This window comes from Magnolia sinica, chromosome 1, assembly GCF_029962835.1.
Source record: "Magnolia sinica isolate HGM2019 chromosome 1, MsV1, whole genome shotgun sequence".
NCBI classification, from domain to species: Eukaryota; Viridiplantae; Streptophyta; class Magnoliopsida; order Magnoliales; family Magnoliaceae; genus Magnolia; species Magnolia sinica.
In genome coordinates this window covers 106951598-106975604 of record NC_080573.1, presented here as the reverse complement: position 1 = coordinate 106975604, position 24007 = coordinate 106951598, and the positions used below count along the sequence as shown (strand labels likewise).

General features: G+C 40.8%; 1 protein-coding gene across 2 annotated transcripts in view; it reads right to left on the bottom strand.

Moving 5' to 3' along the window:
• The window catches only part of LOC131253310 (uncharacterized), a 63225-nt gene that overhangs the window by 10053 nt on the left and 29165 nt on the right, over positions 1–24007 (bottom strand). For both annotated transcript variants that reach the window (XM_058254273.1, XM_058254280.1), the window contains exons 6-9: positions 15214–15330; positions 14691–14765; positions 6097–6199; positions 4666–4713 (exon numbers count right to left, since the gene is read on the bottom strand). In XM_058254273.1, the coding sequence (XP_058110256.1) occupies positions 4666–4713; positions 6097–6199; positions 14691–14765; positions 15214–15330 (343 nt within the window). The remainder of the gene's footprint in view (positions 1–4665; positions 4714–6096; positions 6200–14690; positions 14766–15213; positions 15331–24007) is intronic.

The window sequence follows — 24007 nt, the reverse complement described above, 5'->3', positions numbered from 1 at the left end:
GGTGTCCCATGTTCTGGTGTGCTCTATATCCCTCCTAGGGGGAGACTCATCCGGTAGATCATTAGCAAAGACATCACGAAACTCATCTACTACCGGAATGGCCTCAGTGGGTAACTCTATACTAGCCTCTGGGGCACTCTCTCTAGCCACAAGGCCGTACGTGTTGTGCCACTCAAAATAGTGGTCTTGATGCCCCTGTTGGGGTGGGTGCACGAGTGCATGCCCATGACTGATTCCTTGGCCACCTCCATTCATTGGTCTATCCTCCTAGCCACCTGCCTGAGATTGGACCCCCAATGCTGGGATTTGTCCTGGCGGAGGCCTTTAGTTGGGTAATGTGCGCATCAAATTGATCAAAGCGTTGGTCTATATATTGTTCATAGCACTTACCCAAATACTCGATTTGCTGGGATAACTTGTTCATTGACTCTAGTAGTTGCTCCATGTTTAGTGTAGGGTGCAAGCCAAAACCATGACCCATACGTGTGAGCATACACTGGCTAACTCAACCTAAGGACTTTCTATGATGACTATATGCGTCTAAAAACTAAATGACCCTACGAGACTCTATATAAAGGAGACTACACACCGTTACAAAAATTCAGATATATATCTATATATATATATATATCAGGGACTACGGTTTTCTAGCAGCTATATATGATGGACTGGATGCATGAATGACTCAAACAAACTAAACCCTAAATATGTGGTGAATTCCCCTACAAGAACCCTAGGCTCTGATACCAAATTTGATGCAGGACATGAATTTAAAATATGATATGCGAGATTTCAGGCTTAAGATCACGTTAGTTCAGAAACAATTGCACAAATTCCATATCCCACATGAAAGTCCAAAAATTCAATTAAGGGGAATCTATGCGGGTCCAGGCCTACACATGATAGGGCTGGATCAATAAAAATTATGAACCAAACAACACTCAAAGATAAGAAATAATCATCCACGCATGCATAGTAATCAGTCCCTAATCCAAGGGATTCAGAAATTCCAATTCAGGGAACCCTAGGATAAGAAAATTGATAAATAACTTAGGGAAAATGTAATCTAGGGCTAGGATTCATGAAAAATGGCTATGAGAGGATAAAAGAGGATAAAAACCTGAGCCAAAAGATGATCCTGCGTGTAGACAGCAACAATGGCCAGACAGACGTGCGTGTGATCCCGGCCGCACGTGTGTGGGGCTCACTATTCAGAAAAAGGCTACCTTCGCCCTGGTCAGCTAGGGATGGTCTCCAAAACTCCCAAATCTCAGCTCGATCCGATGTATGGTTTGTGCGTGGTGCTCCGCCGAAGTTTCAGCTCACCTGCGGGCCGAAATCTGGAAACCTGCTGTAATGAAGAAATCTGATGCAACAAAAGGGCGAATTCAAAGTATGGATGGTGGGGGAAGATCGAAAAAAAGATGATAGAGGATGGGGGTGAATCGGGATCGATGTGGCTTCGTACCACGGTAATTAACCCTTCGAAAAGGGAGGGCTTCGCACCCACTTTTGAATTCTTCCACAACTCACGAAGAGAGCAGAAAAATAAAGCAGAAATTTTTTTATTAACTTCAATGAATCAAAAGAACTACAAGGGGTGCCTATTTATAGGGAAAATCCAATACCCCAAAACTTGCACCATGTGCGCAACCTATTACTTGGCGATGAAGTAAACTAAAATAAAAATGAAACAGAGAAATCTAAAGCATTCACAATGTTCTAAATAATAACAATAAACAAAACCTAAAATATGAAATCAATCCGACGAGTAGGCCACGATCATGAGATCCCATGATGGGCTTTTCTTGATTATCGGGCACAATCTTATGAACCAAACTTCGTCTTCTAGGTAGGAGGCCCTCCTTGGATGTCGTCATCGAGACAGATCGATGGTGGGGCCCTCCTACTCCGTGCATACGTGAGTAGGTGAGGCGGCGTGCGTGCACGTATGCGCCAGATGTCCCCATCAAATTTAGACAGAGAAACTCCCTTGAACATCTTCGTATTAATGGAAACCCAAATGCAGATTGAGCTGGCTCAGTTGAAACTCAAATGCAGTTAGCATCTGTACATTTGTGGGTGGAAACTGTATGACATGGAAAGTAAATATCCATTAGTGGCAGTAAATTCTAGCGTAAAGGCACAGTGGAAAGCATTGGAATGCAGCTTACGAGCTGGTTTGGTTAAAGAAATTGTCTGCATAAATGGGGTTTGATCCCCAACTTACAATGGAGATGGTATGGCATGATTAGGCTGCTATTCATGCTTCAGCCACTCCAGTTTTCCATGATATGACTGAATGTATAGAGGTAGGTTGCCACTAGTAGGAGAAAATTGTGGGTACCAAAGAGAGATCAACCCATAAGCCAAGTCTGAAAATCAGCTTGCGAATGTATTCACAAAAGCTCTTGTGAGGCATTGGTAAGCATTGGATCACCAACAAGCTGGGGACCATCGGCATCTATGCACAATCATGAAAGGGGATGCTAGTAGACTGGATATTTGATGATCAGGATTTTTTATTTTTTATTTTTTTGTATTATTATTATTTTTTTTTGGGTTACATAAGCTGGTTTTGAACCTAGGGCCTCAATATCTACCATTGAGCTACGGGCTTAAACCCAGAAAGATTGGCCATTTATTGTTTATATTCCACCTACATTAGCTGTTGTCCCTATTGACTGTTAGTAGAATCCCAGTTACGGAACACTAATTTATCTTCTGACCTCTAGGCTCTAACGTGTTTTCCTCCTGCTTCACAATGTATCAGCGGCTTCAGATCATATTAATAACATTACGAAATGTTTATATGATGAGATCTCATGAAAATCTAGCTTCATGGACATCAACCTAAATCTTTTTTGGTGGGCAGGCCCACCATGAAACCTATCGAGCACTTAATTTTCCTCTCAGACTAGACAGAAACTACCAATAAAAATATGCGCACTTTTATTAGTGCATCACTTCACTTTGCTACCAAATTATGCATTTTCAATTGTAGCCCAACAAATAGTGTTGAAGGAAATACTGCTTTGAGCTGATAATAAAGACATTTAGATTTATTTTTTTTCCTGGACCAAAAAGCTAGTTAAGTTCAGAAATGTTCATCGCTTGACTCTGTTTACTATAGCACCCTTCACTTGCAAAGAAAAAGTGTCAAATAAATCACAGGGACTGGCTTACTGTACAAGAATTTATAAGAATTTTCTGACACTAGCATGCCATCACGAAACATATGAGCAATTTTGTAACCTCAATTACTTTATGAACCCAAGGATATTAATTTGTTAGCCTCATTGAATATAACATCACACAGATGCTTCTGAACAATAGATATACGCATTTTATGATTTTCAGCACATTTACACATGAAACTAGCATGCCATCAAGAAACACGTATGCATCTGTGCCTAAAACACTTTCAGCAACCTAGGATTTTTACATTTAGACATGCACGCAAGGATGTTTACATCGCACAAACACGCACATGTACGCAAAGATGTTTACATTCACATGTGCAGGTGCAGGTGCACGCGCACTCAGACATGCCCACATGCAGACCCACATTTGTGCATGCACAAAATGATGTTTATATTTACATTTTGACACGGACACTTCCCATTCCCGCACCCAAATCTGTTGCAGCCTGGCTTCATGCTCTGTGCAACTATAAACATACCACCTCTAGTTACAAGCAGCCTCCTTTGAAACCTGGACATCACCCTTCTTTTAGTCTGCCTGACACTACACCCTTTCCTAGGTGAATAGACAAGCATGCCTCCAACAACTATGATGACGATGCAGTTGCCCAGGTGCCCAGGCAAGTGAGTTGGATAACTATACTCGTGCAAGTAATTAATTTGTCATTTGACCAAAGAAATCCCCTTTGACGTGAAGAAGGAAGCCATCTTAGATTTTTATTTTTTTTAAAGGAGTTTTCCCAGTGGACATCTTTTATTTTAAAGATGATGCAATTTATTAGGGCCAAAGGCCAAACTGCCAAAGAAAGGAAAACTAAACAAAGTAAATAAAAGACAAACAAAACAGAAAAGAAAAATTCAAAGCCCCAACCCCAACTAAAAACAAACTCGAGGAAACCACTCAGATCAAGAAAACACCCAATTGTTCACCCCATTCGAAGAACTACTCTGGTTCTGAAAGACACGGTCATTTGTTCACAACCAAAGAGGGAGCCTATTTACACACCATTCATGTGTCAAAGTAGCACATTCTTATGTAATCTACAGCCATCCATCAAATGGGCCTCACCATGTAAATGCTGCTATTAGACACAAAACTACTAGAAACCTAGATCTTAAGGCCCAGCGGATACTGGACCCAATCAAATCAAGAAAGAGACCTGGACCCGTAGAGGTCCCAGGCCCAGCAAGACTTGAACCAGGTACTGAGGACCCAACCCGAACCCGACATCTTGACAGCCCTAATAGTAATCAATCAGATGCCCTTGTTTTTCACAAAATGGAAAATGAAAAATGTACCTTTTTTACATTTGATACATGCAAGATATATAAAAAATATTCCTCTGCCAATCTCAGAACTGATAATGGAAACAATTATGAACATGGCTACTTTCTTCTGTAGGTTAGGAATTAGGATTGAAGATTAAAGATGCATCAAAATTCTCTTCTATAGAAAATGTACCTTGGATTATAGACTCAAGGAATTTCTCAGCCCTTAAAACTTCATTTCCTGCACCAAAAGATAAAATAAAACCATTTACCAAACAAGTGATAAACAAATAGAAGATAATATGTAATGGTTTTCTTTTTCTTTTTTATATAAATAACAGTACTTTATTAAAATTAGCAGATAGGTACAAAAATCAGGAAGACTCCCAAAAGACTGATCAGAGAGCAATTACAACAATCCCACAAAATCAATTATGGACGCCAAATGTAGCAAGCTCAATGATTCTAGGATCAACACAACTAGGATTAGGATTAAACAAGATATCTAGGCTCGACGCCACATCCTTGATCTTGTCACAAACAAAAGAAAACCTCCACTGTCCTTGGTAGGTAGAACTATCTATTCCAACATGCCCTTGGGCATCCCATTCAACTGGAAAGAGCCCACCTGAAAATTAGACACTTGCCTTCCAATAAGGCTTTGATTTCTGCCTCTGCATCATCCCAGGCCACCTTCAACCCCTAGGTGCAAATTTCATTTTTCTCGTTTCAATGCTTAGGAACTATATGATACGTGGCTCGCTGTATTATTGCACAGCATATACAGGTTTTAAGTTCTGATTGGAAGACCTCAGATACAGATACGAGTGGACTGTTGTTGATACCACACCATTGATCTGTTGATATCTGCTGCAAATGGAGCACTCACCAAAATATCACAGATTGGAAAAACCCAGATACAGATACAAATGGATTATTGTCATATTTCCCTTGTTAACTGTATTAACTGGAGGCCAGAAATTCAAAGTTTAAGATTGTCCTATCTAGGATATTTTTGAGGCATAGTTCATCCAAGGTAGGATGCAACAGATAAATGGTCTGGATCCAGACAGGCAGTCCTGTCTTCTCAGATCATAGCCCAAATTGCAGATTTCATGTTCTCAATGCCCCAGTAAAGATTCGATAGGATGGAATGCTCATAGAATTGGAAGCAGTCCTGTTTTTGAATCTTGAGCATGGGAAAGAAATTCGATTGGAGACATTACGGGGTCTCTGAATCTTTGAGGAATCGACAGATGCGGCGGACAGTGGACAGTATTGCACCAGAATGAATCGAGATTGAATCAATTGTGGTCTTGGGGAGTTGGAGAGGTTGAAGTAGAGATGGAACCCATGGTAGTTGGAAAGATGTGCTTAGTTGCAAGAGAAGATAATGTAAGAAAAGAGGAGAAGTGGATATGGAATCCATGGTAGTTGGAAAGAGTTGCATTAGTGTAGAGGTGTATATCTATAATTTCCAAATTTAATACATCTTTGTTTTCCCAGGTAGGTAATCTTAAGAGTGAACCCCATGATTATGATTATACTAATATGCTCGAAAGTTATTAGCACCAAACAAAAGTGCAGGCGGTTCTGATATGGGAATGAAATAAATGGTGTTTACCTTTGTATGCATAGCTACGCTTTGACAAAACTTTGGATGCATAGAGTTGAAGAACTTTTTGCAACATAGCTTGAAGCCCTGGCTTATCCCCATCTTCTTTTGCCTTCCAAGTTATTGAGAACAAAACGGTAATGAAGGAAAATATGAAGTTGACAATATGACTGGCATCCAAATGATGGTGTAAGTGTAACAACCTTTATCAGTAAAAATATAACCAATTAAATGAGACAATACACTCAGAAAGGATATTGTGCAACCAGATATCAATGAGAGAAATAAGTATCAGTAAAAATGTGAATAATATCTTCAAAAAACTAATATCAGCCTGAATATATAAAGAATAAATTACATTCTGTATCATGGAGAGATGCAAAATGAAATGGGATATAACACAATCAGCTTGTCAGATGAAAGATCAAGTAACAAAATCTGTCAAGAATTTAAGTTTGTAGAAAACAGTGATTTGGAATAGCAATAAGCTCATTAGACTCATTAGTATTCTTGGCATCTGTCACTGTGAGATGTGCTTAGCTGAACTGAGACAGATACCCATGAGGAAGTGGCCCCATGAACCAAGAAAATAATAAGAAAGTACAAGGTAAATCTCAAACTATTATTTGAGTTGTTTCTAAGATGTCTTAATACATTAGAATAATCACCAGTAGCTATTATACTGTTAACATATAAATATAATATGAGTCATCACCGGTAGCTATATACTGTCAACATGTAATAAGTATGTAGAGTGAAATTTTAGTAACAATAGGAGTGGGAACAAGAAATTAGTTAAGATTGCCCACCAAGAAGTATCCCAAAATGACAACTTCTGATATCTTGGGTTGACAATTCAAGAGAGTGGAGAGATTGAGGAGGATATTGCCCGTAGAATTCAAGCTGGGTGGAAGAAATAGAGAAGTGCCTTTGGAGTTTGATATGATCATCATGTAACACTCAAACTAAATGGGAAATTTATAGGGTAGCTATAAGACAAGACATGCTTTTATGGGGCAGAATGTTGGGCAGTTAAGGAACAACATGTTCATAGGATGAGTGTAGCTGAAAGAAGGATGTCGAAATGGATGAGTGGCAAGACGAGGAAGGATAGAGGGAACTTAGGAGTAGCACCAATAGGTAAATAACATGAGGGAAAGCAAGCTTAGATGGTTTTGATCATGTGCAACAGAGACCAAGAACTACACCAATTTGAAGGATTGAAGGAAAGAGTCGGTGCAAGTTGAAGGCCCTAAAAGGGTAGAATGGCGGAACAGGATTCATGTAGCAGACCCCAATTAGTTGGCATAAGGCTTAGATGATGATGATGAATCCATGTGCTCCCTATTGCATTACAAATGCAGAAGAGAAACGGGCAACTTGTGGGGAGATCATGAGAAGCTGCGAGAAGTGGCGAAATCTAGAGATTTCGAGAGAGCGGTATTGAAGTGGCGAGTTCAATCGAGGATGGTCTTTAAAAGCTTGTCTAGAGGGCAGTCACTAGGGAGGTCCCTACGGCAAGAGGTACACAAGGCGTTCTCCCAAGAAATTCTAGAGTGATTTCTAGTTCAGGTCACAACATAAACATGACCCGGTTGTAGCTACTAGTTAACCTCATCAAATGCAAACATGGCTTGTGGTGGCCGTGGTAGAGGCCACAATAGAGGAGTTATGCACGGCCTCAAAATCCGACTCCAGGAAGATTTTTGCTTTCCAAAGAAAGAGTTTTGCTTTTTGGAGTACAGAGTTTAATTCTTGCTTGGCGAGCATGGGCGGCAAAGCTCTCGTGACTAAGCAACAACCCCTAACATACTCTCATCGATGAAGCAGAACGAGTTCCATAACAGTCTGAGGTCAATGAGTTCGGGTTCCTATTTCAAGAAGTCAAGGGAGTTTCCTGTCGGTTCAGTGAATTGGGGAGTTGAGTTCTTGTTTTAGGCAAAACAAAAATAAACAGTGCTTTTTCTTTTCCTCCACTTGTCGGTTTGTCAATTCCAATGAGGAAGAAGAGCTGAGTCATCTCTCCTAGGGTTCCCACTCGAGCATTCAAAGGCAATCGTTGATCTAGCCGGCAATTGCTCTATTTTCGACATTTCTAAGTCGATCCTAGAGTTGGTGGACAAAGAGAGTTCACCGAGAGATCGGGAACTAGTCAACCGTTGGGTTTCCGTAGTTCTTGCACATCATTTGTGCGTGTGGATTTGCCAATACCTATAGGGGCAAGTATACTCAGGACCCTGGGTAAAAGGGAACAGGAGCCCTCAGGGACAAGGACTATTGTGTAATCTAATTCACCTCCGGGATACTCGTATGTGCGCATATGGGAGGAAAGCGAAGCGTAGCGATTCTGGCGATGTTTAGAGTTGGAGTTCGGATGTGAGGCTTCAGTGATTGAAAACATAGCCACTCGGAGAGCTAGTCGCCTTAGGCCTAGGTTACCCGGCATATGGGGAAGGGGTGCAGGAAGCAGCATCAAAGCCAAAGTATCCTTATGGCTCCTCAATTATGCCTCTGTTCGGCTTCCCTACAGTACATTTAAAGTGCCTCTTTATCTTTACCAAGTGAGATTTCTCTGGTTAAATTAAAGAAGCTCCAACTGATCACTCATAGGACCAACATGAGAAGAAACTACATGTTAGAAAGCAATATTCACCTTACAGAGCTCAACACCACACATAGAAATTCTCCATAGGATAGGACAACCAACGGAACCTTTATTAACTGCTGAAAATATGCACACATCAAACCCAATTGACACCTTTTCTGACACACCTACCTTCAAAGCCCATTCCTCAATCAATCCACTCCCATCCTGACCCAATTCCCGCACATTCGAGCCCTGTAACAGACGCCAAAATCAATTCATTTCTGGAAACATCCCCTACCTATGGTGATGAATTCCCAACATCCTTGCAACCGAATGCACCTTGGGCTGGAATAGAGGACTTCGGAACCAAAAACTTGGCATCAGAAGCATCTTGAGCTCCACAAGAGGATTCCCCTCTCTGAAATGAACCCCAAATCCTCTAGGCCGTAACCCCCTAAACCCCTGCCCCGCCATTAACGATCAAGGAAGCTACCCTATGAGAATCAACCTTGTCCTGACGTTGCCGAACGATGTACAAATCCTGGAAACCCTCTGTTGTATACTGTAAACATTCCCACCTGATTTATGGCTTTGTATCGACATCGATAGATACTCCTTTCACATCGATGCCTTTCAGATAACGCATGAACAGTGAAGTCCCCACCAGACCCCCTTTTTACCATAGCTAGTATAGTCTATTATATGATATTCCAGTTTCTTAAATTGACGTACTGTCAGGGAGATCATCGTATGGTGGGGGCTCTTCTCTCAGGGTTTTGAGTTGGAACCTCTAGTCTCGGTCTTGTCTCACAGTAAGTTGTGTGGTCTAATCCTAGTTATAGGGCCTTCGTCCCTCCATCAATATTTTGTTAGCAATTCACGAAGTGAACAAGTTCAGGAGGGCTCCTTTTGGCGAGTGGACTAGGGAATAAGGTGAATTGGTCCGGGAGGTGAGTTTCGGCCTTACTTCTTTCTCCACTTTATGTATCCGCTCGACTAGTTCCATCGACGTGATTACGGAAACCACTTTTTCACTGAATCGAGCGGGGACCCATTGGTCAGAAACAGGGTGGGTAAGGATCGAGGGAGTTTAGGGAAGAGTAGCCGGGGGGTGGTTTGTCATCAATGGGATTGGGAAGGGTAAAAATGTAGGGTGTCTGACGAAATAGCAAAATAAGGGGAGGAGAAGAAGGAAAAAGGGAGCAAAGAAAGGGGAAACAAGAAAAGGTCAAGGGGAATGGGAGATTATAGGGAGGAGATGAAAGTTGACAACGAACTACATGGGTCGTGCAACCGGTCCCCTATTAGAGCTCCCCACCCTCTGTGGAAAACGTCCCGAAGGGGTAGATGAAAACCAATTTCAAACGGGTATTCAAGATGATGGGCCAAGTAAAAGAAGTGGAAATCCTTAACCAGAAGGGTCCCTAAAGGCTCGAGGTTTCGCCTTTTACGCATCTGTAAAAGGCAAAAGATCTCTTTCTAAGGTGGTTGCCTCAATGAATGGAAGGAGCGTTGAGGGGTTAAGATTGTTTGTTCAACGAGCCTGCCATGGAACAAAGGTGGTGATCACATGGCGGTGAACAAAAAAGGAAAACAAGCAATCCAGGGGTGGGAAAGGGGAAGAAGGGACTAGTAGGGCAGTGGAGGAGGTGGTCACAAGCGAGAGTAGAAGGGGAGAGAGGTATTTCCTACAGGGATATGGTGGCGAACAAGCATCCTTAAGCACGGGAAACTAATGAGGGGGAGACAAAGGAGCAAGAGGGGGCATAAGAAAAAGGAGAAAAAACTTAGGGAGCTAAACAGTCATTCCAATAAATGGGTGTGGTGAGTTGGCTCCAGTGCTACTCTGTTGCTAAGAATTAACCTATCGGTGGTCGATGCTACGCGAGAATCTTTGCAATGGAGTCTTGTGGCAATCGTGAGGCCCGAGGCATCCATTTAAGAAGTGAGATAATGGTTGCTTGACTGCTGTGAGGTCGGGGCAGCTAAATGCATTCTTCGATTCCTGTCTGAGACAGAGATTTAGATGTCCCTCAATCCAACTGTGAATCTAGATATATCCAAAATGGGTAGGAGGCAGCAATTATATCCAAAATTGACAGATTCCTGGTGTCACGGGGTGGATCAAGCATTTTTTGCTCATACACCAGAGGGGTTTACTGAAGCCGGTGTCAAACCATTGCCTGATCTTGTTGGAGGTTGAAGAGGAAAATTGGAGCCCCCAACCCTTCATATTTGAGCTAATATGGCTCGAGGTGGAACGTTTCTACAATCTAGTGAATGAATTGTGAGAATCTTTTAATGTCGTTGGCTACGCTGGTTATTAATTAAGTCAAAAGTTAAAATGGTTGAAAGGAAGAATTGTTGCTTGGAAGAAAAAGGTGTTGGAGAGTAGGAAGAAATCCTAAAGGTATTCAAGTGCTTGATATTAAGGCAGAAGCGACAGATTCGTTGAAGGAAGAAAAGTCTTTAAGAATCAAACTCGCTTGAATATTTGAATTGCCTAAAGGAGGAAGAGATAAAATGGATATTGCAATCGAGGGCCATCTGGCTTAAGAAGGGAGACAAAAACATGAGAGTCATCCACAACATAGCGAGCGTTCGGGTTAGAAACAACAAAATTAGCAGTATTTTGGTGGTGATGGGGGGAGATTAAAGGGTAAAGACCAAGTTTGCAATGCATTTATCCATTCTTATAAAGATTTGTTATCAGATGAGGGATTGGAAAGGCCAAGCCTTGATAACTTGAAGTTCAAGCACCTGACTAATGCCAAAACCAATTCATTGGAGATCCTGTTTTCCAAGGAAGAGGTCAAGGCAATAGTTGACTCTTTAGGCACAGACAAGGCTCCGAGGCTAGATGGTTTTCATTTAGCCTCCTTTTAGGTGTTCTAAGGGTTGTGAAAGGCAAGGTGATGAGCTTTGTGTCAGAATTCTATCAGAGAGGCCAACCATCGATCCATTGGGGGCTCTATTTGATTTTTAAGTTTCTCAGTAAACACGTGTAAAAAAAGTAATTATGACTAAGTCCACCTGTTTGAAATCGGCAAGGAATTACATATCGAAAATCGGTCCAAAACTCATATTTTTGCTGATTTAAACTTGTGGGACCCATCGTGATGTATGTGACTTATCCACACCATCCAACCTTTGTAATGGCACATCTTAGGTTATGAGTCCAAAAAGAGGAAAATTCCAAGGTCGAGTGGGCCACACCTTAAGAAACAATGATTGTAAAGACATGAACCATTGAAAGCTATTTTCTCCCTAGGGCCCACATTGATGTTTATTTGTCATCCAACATGTTCGTAAGGTCACAGAGTCATAGATAAAGGGAAAACAAAAATATCAGTTTGATCCAAAACTTCTAGGGCCTCAAAAAGCTTTCAATGGTTGGACCTCAATTCCCATTATTTCCTATGGTGTGGTCCACTTGAGCTTTAGATCTACCTCATTTTTCAGCTCATGCCCTAAAATGAGCTGACTAAAGGGATGAACGGTGTGGATAATACACGCATATCATGGTAGGCCCCATGAATGCAACATTTTTTGTCTTGGGTGACGTGAGGTGCTATAAACGAAGTCGGCTGTCGACATCACCTTGAAAATGCAGCTGCAAATACAAAGGTAAATAATTATTACTCATTTACCATGAATTACCACTATAATTAGAAAATCAAACAGCCCCTTATTGCAATTATTCTGAAGGTACTGGGTGCGGATAACTTGAAGGATTTCAAGCCGATAAACCTTTTAGGGAGTCCTTACAAAATCCTTGCAAAAACTCTAGAAAACAGATTTTTGATAGTTCTCTCAAGCATCATATCCTACGCTCAAGGGTTGCCAAATAATGGATAATGCTCTCATTGCCCACAAACGCAGTGATTCCAGCTATAAGGAAGACAAGAAAGGCATCGTGTACAAGCTAGACCTTGAGAAGGCATATGATCATGTAGATTGAAACTTTTTGGCCTACTTGTTGGGCTGTTTGGGATGTGGTAGAAAATGGAGAGGCTCGATGCAAGAGTGTTTATGGTCGGCTACTGTCTAGATTCTTCTTAATAGTTCACCTAAAGGTTTCTTCGAAAGCTCAATAGGGATTAAACACGAGGACCCACTTTCCCCATTCTTGTTCTTGGTAGTGGCTGAGGCCCAAGGCATGATGTTAGAAAAAGGGCAGGAGGTTGGGCTCATCTGTGGGTTTAGGGTGAAGAGAACAACTCCCACAATCTCTCATCTTTAGTTCGCTGACGATATGATCATTTTATGCAACACAAACATTTCTATAGTGGACAACCTAAGAAAGATCATCCAATGCTTGAAGGGGTATTGGGCTTGAAGGTTAACATTGCCAAATGTGAGACATCAAGGATCCGAATGTCCAAGGATGAGGGAGTTCAAATGACGGTTGTGTTCGGGTGTAGTGCAGGAACTTTTCTGTCAACGTATCTTGGTATTTCCTTGTACATTGGGAAACCAGCAAAACACCTTTAGGATAAAGTAGTGGAGAGAGTCAAGCGAAAGTTGGCATGATAGAAGAGTTGGTGCTCGTCTCTGGGAGTCCCTACTCCCTACAGGTGCCAAAAATCGGTCTTGTGTAGATTGAAAAGATTGAGGCGGGATTTTTTTTATGGGAGGGCTCGGAAGGGAAGAAGTTTCATCTGTTGAAATGGGAGGAGGTTTTCAGACCTTTAGGGATTTAAAAAAGATGAATCTTAAATTAACAAGAAAGTGGTTATGGAGGATGGGAGAGGAATCTTTACGGCGGGAGGTCATAGCAAGTAGTGGTGATAGATTGACCGGTAGTGGATTAGGGAGTCCTCAATCTATAGTGTCAGGAATTTGGAAGATGGTATCAAGTTTGAAAGCCAAGTTTAGCAAGGGAATCTACTTTGATATCGGTGATGGTGAGAAGATTCGGTTTTGGGAGGATGCAAGTTTGAAAGCCAAGTTTAGTGAGGGGAATCTACTTGGATATCGATGATGGCAAAAGGATTCGGTTTTGGGAGGATGTGTGGTTGGGGGAAACTCCACTTAAGGTTGAGTTCAATCATTTGGCGAACCTAGCTACGAACCAGGATATCCTTGTTGCCAAGTGTTACTCTCGGTGCGGGGGAGCTATGGTATGATCCCCCCCCCGTGTTGCAAAAGTCTTCTCGATGAGGAAGTGGAGTTCATTAGGTTGAAGAGTCGTCTTCGAAGTTGCTCGCAGTTAGAGGTTTGTGATAGGATGGTGTGGAAAATGAATAAGTATTGTCATTTCTCAATTTTCTCATTCCACAAGATGTTTCATGCCTAGTCAATAGGCGAGAGATGTATTCAGACATCTTGGGTGTGGTCATATGGCGCTCCCACAAAGGTAGCGCGGCCTTTGCTAGGCTTGTAAGGAGGAAGAGAGTACTCACAATTGATAACCTCCAAAAAAGGTCAATGGTGATCCCCAGCATCTATGTGATGTGCTATGGTTAATGCAAAGATGGTTAATCGTCTCTTTATGCTTTGTCCATTCACGAGGAAAACTCGGGAAAGTTTCTTTAATTTCTTCGAGGTGTCTTAGGTGATGCCAAGCTCAATCGGCAACCTCTTAATGGCTTGGCATGGTGTTGGGCTTGGAAAAATGAAGAGAGCAACCTGGAGACTAGCTTTACTAGCAGGCCAGCAAAAATGATAGAAACTTTCAGAACCTATATGGCTCAGAGGGGGATGTCTTCAACGAGGCAAAGCTTTTTGTAGTGGAATGGGTCTCTTCTGTTAAGGCATTGGAGGATTTTAATTTTTCTTTTCTTTTAGGATCGTAATTCTTTGGGCTAGCTTGGTGCTTTCTTAATAAAATTTCATTATTTAAATTTTTAAATTAAAAAAAAAAAAGTTGAATGGTGGAGGATGCATAGATTTATTTTTTTCTACAAATCTGGGTCTCTGACAACCAAATACTACCATGAAATAGAAGTAAAAAATAGACATCTAAATAAAAACAAAAATTAGAGTGTGAAGGATAACATATAACAAGACTCACTTGCCGTAATTGTGCATTGACTTCTGAAAGAAACCCTTCATCTAGTTGCCCTTCTAGTTCTCTTTGTTCCAACTCCTGTTGGACCACAAGAAGAAAAGGACAAAAAAGAGACCCACAAAATTTCAAATTATTCAGTGACAAAAATAGCCATCTCCAAAGATAAAAACTAATCCTAGACTTGGAAAAACAAATCTTAACTTAAAGTATCTTCTAAATACTCCAATCCATATCAAAATTCCAAAACAGTGGTCTCTTCTTGCGATTCTCAAAGAATGCAGTGGCAGCAAGTTAGCAATCATAAAATGCTTAAAGCTTTAGAACATAACATAGACAATGCTTTTTGTTTAGTGGATATAATTCTGGCAAATTTAAGCATAAAGGGAGAAGCTGCATTTTGGGCACAGGAAGGAAGATGATCTGAAATGAACTTGTAAAGATATTAAGATTTGAGACCACAGGGAATATCAGTTGAGTTGTTTCTAGACACTTTTTTGGTTCTCTTAAGATTTAAATCAAAACTTACTTTCTCCATCAGAATGAGAGACTTGGGATCCCTTGGTGGCCATGTTATCTCTTCGACTTCATCCATTAAAGGTCTTAAGATTTCCTTAAGAACGTCTGTTGAGGATTCTATTTTCTCCTGCAGAGTAATAAATCATGTGATATCTAATATTGATATATGTATAAATCAAGGCTTATTTTGATTAATCTCTCCAAAGTTTGTATACAGATGCAGATTACTGAAACTAAAAAAGATCTTTCTTGAAAATACAGCATATAAGTTGCCAAAATGAAAAAGGAACTTGGAAATTTTCAGTTTAAGAGTTAATGACTATATCAACTACTGTCCGCATGCAATTTATTCACAACGCATATAGCAATTAATATGAGGTGAGCATCATAAAAGGCCAATTCAGAATCATAAGCATGCTGAAGAAAATAGTGAACAGTGGAAAACATGCTAATGGAAGTGAATTGGAATGCATGCACAATAACAATTTTTGTTACTAAACAGCTGTGCATGATTGATCTCGATGATCTAGCTTGAGGGGAGTATTGAAGAGTTACAGTCATTTGATATGAGGTGGTATACAACTATGCAATGCACGGTCCAAAAGGTTGCACCGTATTGTTCAGTTTCTCAATGTGTTCCCCCCCCCCCCCCCCCCCCAAAACACACACGCGCGTGCGTACATACATAAATACATATGAGGGTTGTGTAATGAGATAACACAACCATTGCCCTAGCCATCTTTTTCCCTCTTTTCTCTCTTTCTACACTTTCCCTTCCAGCCCTACTGTTTTCTTCTCCGATCTACTTCAACTTGGGTATTAGAGCAGGGATTCAGCTTGCCTTTTTGTTCGTAGTTATTGCAGTTTGCTGATGTCAGCTACCATAAGGCTAACGTCAGCGTTTGTACTATCTGTACGATCATGTAGCAAGTGAAGTATATGGTTTGGTAGATCATGATTTTAGAAGGATTATGGTGATTTTTGTGGAATTTTCTTAGCAAGATTAAGGTGAGTTTCGAGGCCCCCAAGATATTTTTTGGTAATGGCCCATTTTGAGTTTTTTCTAAGATTCCTTTCAATCGGATGAATTTTTCTGAGGAAGGTCAGAAGGGGGTTGGTCAGTTTGACCATTATTAACTACCCCTAGGAGTTTGTTGCATGAAGAGTGTTTTTCCCTTAGTTTTTGGGGGAGATTAGTGTGCAGTTATGACGTTTTTGCCCTTTTCCCCCCATTTTTCATGTGAACTCTTCTCGGGGCTGGTGTCTAGCATCCTTTTAGGCATGTTTCTGACTCTTCCTTAAGAGCCTGTTTGGTCCATGGGATTAAATGGTATGGAATTGCATTATATGGGATTAACACAATTATTGCACAATGATTGCATGTCAGGAAATACCATGGTATTTTGACCATCCAATCCCCATGTTTTGGATCAGATTCTTCCTTAGGCAAAACCATCATATTAAGCAAAACCCTGTTTGGTGGACCATGGATTTGTAATCAATAAACCATATTCATAACTAATGTTGGTCACTCGCACACTTATACAACTCCAATGTCATGTGTAAAGTATGCATATGGATGGACCACATGGATAAAACACGTGCATCAATGAGGGGCCCACATATTTAGTGGATTTCAAAATCCACCACATCCTGCATGGGGTCAAATGCAATTCCATTCCACCTAATCCCATTCCTTCCCGTGTCTCCAAACATCCCATGGAATTTGCATGAAACCAAATGCAATTCCATCCCACTTAATCCCCCCTAAGCCCACATACCAAACAGGCCCTTAATGTTTTGGGTTTGTTATGTGGAATTTCTTTTTTCAAGCTATGTGGGTTGTTGGTTATACACTGAAAGTCAGGTGTATTTGCCATTTTGGTGTGATTTGGATCATTGTTGTGTTTTATACATATCTGGTCATTCTCCGCCTTCTCTTTCGACCTAGTATGGAAGACAAGCCCTCTGCTAGAGCTCTTATGGGGCCTTCCGATGCTCACACCTTGCTGATTGCAACTGTCAACTTAAATGGGAACAATTACTTGCAATGGGCTCAATCCGTCAAGCCTTTTTTGGGAGGACATGAGCGACTATCTTATATCTTGGATGATCCTCCATATTCAACTGATGAAGGATTTAAAACCTAGACTAAGGAAAAATACCAGGTTATGGCTTGGCTTCTAAACAGTATGGAGAGCACCATTAAAAATTAGGTTATGCTTTTAACGTCGGCTAAGAAGATATGGGATACTATCCGAGACATGTATTTTGAAGATCTTAACATATCCAAGGTGTACAAATTGATTTCAGACATATGTAAGTTTCAACAAGAATCTAGAAGCCTAAATGAGTACTTCACTATCTTACATGGTATGTGGGATGAGTTGGATACCATCCCCTCCCATCTCATTGCACTCAAGATCATGAACTCATCCGACAACAACATGAAGAGACTCAGATCATGCAGTTTCTCTCTAGACTCAATTTAGAATATCATAGTATTTGTTGTCAGATAATAGCTATGAACCCCTTCCCCTCTTTGCCAGTTGTCTACTCTCTTGCTCAAAGAAGCACTAACCCGTCTTCGGTTGCACCTATTGTTGATGACAGGTTTGCATTCATAGCTGGCAATTGTCTTTCTAGCTCTAGTTCTCGGGCTTCAAGTTAGAGCACTCCAAGTACCAATCATGCTCTTGGATATGGAAGTAGATCCAAAGGCCGAGTTCCTGACAGAGGTGGTCGTGGTAACTGCATTTTTAGTGGTTGTGGACGTGGTTGTGATGGATCTCCCCATACTTGCTCTCATTGTGGTGGCACTAACCATTGATCGATGCTGAGATATTGTTGGTCGCCCTTTGTGGGTATGCACTTATATGGTTGGTATCATATCATCTAGTTATGATAAATCTTCTCAAGTATCTTTAGCATTGCCTCGTGAAATGCCAGCTTCAGGTGATTCGGTTACCATCTCTCGAGAAGCATATGATGCCTTAATGCACCACCACTCATGTGATCGATCCCTTCTTCCAGTGTAAGCTTAGCCTAGTCAGGTACTGCACTCCATGCATCCTCATCTCCCTCCAGAATCATCAACTCTAGAGCCATGTCTCATGTGCTTGATAAGCTTCATCTTTTCCAATCTTATAAACCTACTAGTCGATCTAGTTTTGTTATAGTTGCCGATGGTAATCATTCTCCTATCTCTGGGACTGGATTCATTACCCTTTCTCCTATCACGCAACTATCTTTTTCCTTCATGTTCCTTCTTTTCCATTAAATCTATTGTCTGTTAGTTCCCTTGCTAAATCATTACACTATTCCATAACATTCTTTCCTTCTCATTGTGATTTCAGAATCTCCAGAGTTCAGATGAAGTGGACAATTGGTGGGAGCAGTGAACGTGGCGGGATTTACTTCCTCGATGATACCCCGACTAGTCCTATGGGTTCTTTATCATTAAACAGGGAGTCCATGTCCAAATGACATTGCCATTTAGGGCATCCATCTTTATCAAGACCGGAACTTCTACCGTTAAACCATTATGTTGTGATACGAGTTAATTCTCTAAGCATCGTAGAACAATGTTTCCTCCTAGCTCGACTGCGAGGAAGTCTAGACCTTTTGAATTATTCACTCTAATGTTTGGGGCCCTAGGCCTATTGACTCTGTCCTAGGTTATAAATACTTTCTCGCATGACATGGATTTATCCTATGAAATTAAAACATGAAGTTTTTTATATGTTCAAGGCCTCTCACAAAAGTCACAAATTAATTTTGATTCCCCGTTAAAGTTCTTCATTCTGACAATGGGGGTGAATATGTGTCGAAAGCTTTCTTGACCTTTTTGCAGGATCATGGTATTTTATCTCAAACTTCTTGTCCAATGACCCCTCAACAAAATGGAGTTGCCAAAAGGAAGAATCATCTTCTCGAAGTCACATGTGCATACTCCTTGATATGAATATTCCACAATGTTTTTGGGATGATACTTTACTTGTTCTCGTCTTTCTAATTAATCACATCCCATCTAGGATTTTACACAATAAGTCATCCTTTGAACTTCTACATCCTCGTAATAAAGCTTTTCCCTTGTCTCGTTTTGTTCATAAACTTAATGGCAGTAATGACAAGTCCTCAATCTGAAAAATATGTCTTTTTAGGATATTCATGATTCCAGAAGGGGTATAAATGTTATAACCCAACTTGCAAGAAGTATGTGCCAGCGAATGTCAATTCTTTGAGGATGTTCCTCACTTCTCATCTGAAGAGTGTTCATTACATAATCATCTTACCAATCAGGGAGAGTCTGTGTTAAATCCACTCATACATCTTCCAATTCCCTCTTTTAATGAAGATTCGCATCCTCCTAAACCTGTCAAGCCATTACGTGTGTACCAGCAACAGAAGAAATCCCTCACCAATCAACCTTTCATCATTCCATCCACTTTTGATGGAGATCCAGGTACTATCCCTTCATCTTCTAATGATCTCCCTATTGCTTTATGCAAACCTAGTTGATCATGTACTCGCCATCCAATCCATCATTATGTTTCCTTTCAGTGCTTGTCGCCTACTTTCAGGTCTTTTACTACGTCGGTCTCTTTTTCATCGATTCCCCGCACTCTTAAGGAGGCCCTCAGTAGTTCTGACTAGAGGCAAGCAATGATTGAGGAAATGCAAGCTCTTGAACAGAATGATACATGGGAGCTAGTTCCCTAACCAAAGGGTTGGCAGACAATTGGGTGCCACTGGGTTTATACTATTAAGTACCTTCCAAATGAATCAATTGACCGGTATAAGGCTCGATTAGTCACCAAGGGCTACACTCAAACTTATGGTGTGGACTACTTTGAGACCTCCCCTGTGGCCAAGCTTGACAAAGTTCATATGGTCATCTCGTTAGCCAAAAATTTGTCTTGATCATTATTCCAATTGAATGTGAAGAATGCGTTTCTTCATGGTGACCTTGCCGAGGAAGTTTATATGGATCAGCCACTAGGTTTTTCCCTGACCAGTGGATCACATCGGGTTTATCATCTTAAGAAGGTTATCTATGGTCTTAAGCAATCACCCCAGGCCTGGTTTGACAAGTTTAGTCATGCACTATTGGACTTCAGCTTTGTTCGCAACCATTTGGATCACCCTCTTCATCTGTCGTCGACTCGTCGTACTACTGGGATTATGGTTTTGCTGGTCTATGTAGAAGATATTGTTTTAGCCACTAATGATGCCGAGGGCATTACTGCTCTCAAATCCTTTCTTCAAATGTGATTTTCTATCAAAGATTTGGGTACACTACACTACTTTCTTGGTATTGAAGTTGCTAGATTCAAGTCTAGAATTGTTCTATCGCAAGAAAATATGACATCGATCTCTGGTCTAAGACTGGCAAGCTTGGGTGTCAACCTGTTGCCACTCCTATGGATGTTACTTAGAAACTTAGTCTTGATCATGGCAACCTTTTATTTTATCCATGCATGTATTGTCGCTTAGTTGGTTGTCTCATTTATTTGACTACTACATGGCCTAACCTATCATTTGTGGTAGGCATCGCCAGTCAGCTTATGCATGCAGCTCGTATGGTTCATCTTTCTGTCGTGTATTGGATCATCTGTTATCTTAAATTAGCTCTTGGTCTAAGATTACGATTTCAACAACATCGTCATTTTCATCTCTCTGGTTACTCTAATACTGACTGTGCCGATAGTCTTCATGATTGCCAATCTACATTTGTACCCTTGTGGGTGGCAATCTAGTCACCTGGAAGAGTAAAAAGTAGTATGTGGTTGCTCGGTCTACTATAGATGCTGAAAATAGAGCAATGGCACATGCAATGTATGAAATAATGTGGCTTCACACCTTGTTATAAGAGCTTGGTTACCCTACTGGTCCCATTCCTTTGTACTGTAACAATCAAGTTGCCATTCATATTGCCAACAACCATGTGTTTCATGACCACACCAAACATATTGAGATAGTCAGTCACCTCATATGTGAGAAGGTGGCTGTTAAAGAAATTGCAACTTCATTCGTTCGATCCGGGGAGCAAGTAGCTGATATGTTCACTAAATCCCTTGCTCGCTCGGGACCCCTTGCATCATCAAGTGAACAAGTTAGGCATGATTGATACCTATGCTCCAACTTGAGGAGTATTGATGTGTGTGTGTGTGTGTGTGTGTGTGTGTGTGTGACTGTCTTTATTTGATTGCATGTGTATATATTTTTGTATGCTTTGCTAGAGCACCATATGTACATATATAAAAATAATATGAGGGTTGTGTAGGGACTAGTGAGATAGAACCACCATTGCTGTAGCCATCTTTTTCCTCTTTTCTCTCTTTTCACACTTTCCCTTCCACTCCTGATTTCTTCTCCAATCTACTTCAACTGCAAGTGGGGCCCATGGATCGATGATCCAAACAGTTGACATTATGGGCCCACTAGATGGCCCATGCACCAAAAATTCATAAGACTTGAAGAATCCTAACCCATCAATAGGTGGTCAATAAATGGACAATTAAGAGAGATACAACAATGGTTCACATTGAATCAAGAAATAGGCAACATGCTATACAGCTAGGACCTTCCTATCTGGGGATTTTGGGTGAATGGACTATCCACAGTAAAGCATGTTGTATCCACAGTTTGGATGATTGAACCATGAGCCTCACTCGCACACACTAACAACCCAAAGGATAGGGTACAACCTTTCCGCCCAAGCATTGTATAATATTTCTTTGATATTATATTCTTTTATTTAGTACTTGGAATTAAACTCGAATTTGTATTTCATTCACATACTTCTGATTCCTGAATAAATTTTGTAATTGTAAATGGATTAGTTGACCAATGTGGACAACTAGCAGAACATTTAGCCCTAACCTCCACTATGTATTCCTCCCATTTTCTACTTCTGCTTCTTTATGTTTCTTCTTTCTACCAATCAACCAACATCTACTTTCAAATATCAGTATTGGTCCCTGTATTGGCTAGATTCAAAATCAATACATATTGGCACATTGGCTGATAAGCACTAGATATCAGCTGCAATGGTGTAGATTTTGAATGATTTAGTCCCATATTGACGATACATATAATAAATGCATTGCTTTGGTTTTTAAAAACAAAAATATGATGATATGCATCAGCCAATACAATACATCATCATCATCATAGTAGCCTTGTCCTGGCTATTTGAGTTGACTTTAAGAATCCTATTTCACCAATCATTCCCATCCAAGGTCCAATCCTCAGCCGGTTGTGGGCTCTTCCTCTTCCCTCTATACTTGTTGATGGCAGCAAAACCAATTCAGTGGTCCATGCCATGAAACGTGGGTGGGACCAGTGTTCAAATTGTCGACGAAATGTCGATATTATCGCCAATAATATCGGTGTCGCTAGTCTAGCGATACCGAAACCCCAATTCTTCGTTTCTCTCCCTATTATCAGCGAAAAATCGGAGATATTGCCGATAATTTTGGATTATCACCAAGAAAATCGACCGTAGCCACCAACCACGTAACCTATTAATGGAAAACTGTAGCCAACAACCTATTTTTTCGATAAATAGGTAAAAATAAGGGGAAAAAAAAATCAAAAAATCGTTTTGATTTCACTGTTTTTGTAAATACGTGAGAGTGATCGCGTACCTGGTTAATCGGAACTCACAACTCGGAAGAATGCCTCCTGTCGATCTTAGAACAGTGCAAAGAGGTAAGAAAAACCTCAAAATTCCCTTTCCTTTTTCGATTGGAGGCTTGAAATTTCGGCGAAAAATCAGCGATTTTGGGAATTTCCTCGCAATTTGGGAATGATATAGGGTTTCGAAACCCTCCCTCAAAAACCCCCTTTCTTCGGCAAGAATCCCTTGCGAACGACATTTCAGGGTTTTCTTCTTCTTTTTTTCTTTTTTTTTTTCTTTATTTCGAGGCTCGACGATATAAGGAGGTGGATTGGCTGGTGTACCTTACACCAGCTATATAGCTACTGTATTGACGTCAACAATTTCAGTGGGTCTGATCATGAGGTATGTGTTATATCCAGACCGTCAATCCATTTGGCGAGCTCGTCTTAAGGCTTTAGAAGAAAAATAAGACAGATCTAACTATCAAGTGGACTACACTGCAAAAAGTAGTGGGAAACTGAACGTCTACCATTGAAACACTTTTTGGGGTCACAGAAGTTTTGGATCAATATGAAATTTGTTTTTCCTCTTCATTCAGGTCTTTGTGACCTTATGAACAGATTGGATGGAAAATAAACGTTATGGTGGGCCTTAGGAAGGTTTCAACGGTGCACATCAATCTTCCTACTGTTTTGTGTGGTGGGGTCCACTAAAGCTTTGGATCAGCCTCATTCTCTAGGTAATGCCTGAAAATAATATCTCCAAATGAATGGACGTTGTGGATACAACACGTACATCATAGTGGGGTCCACATAACTTGGTGACATGTAGCGAATCTTGCTACTCAACCTGTCAGTATCTAATCCGCGTCCGATTTTTACGCGGTAAGCAGATTGCGTACTACGTTACTCAGTACACTCTTATCGTATTGAGTAAACTCTATTAGGCCCACCGTGAATGTATCTAGTCTATCCACGCCGTCCATCTATTTTTCCATATTATTTTAGGGGTTGAGACCAAAATCATACCCAAAGATCAAGTGGACCATACCATTGGAAACAGTTGGAATAATAACTTCCACCGTTGAAACATTTCTTGGGCCCACAGTGATGTTTATTTGTCATCCAACCTGTTCATAAGATCACACAGACATGGATGAAGGGAAAACACAAATACA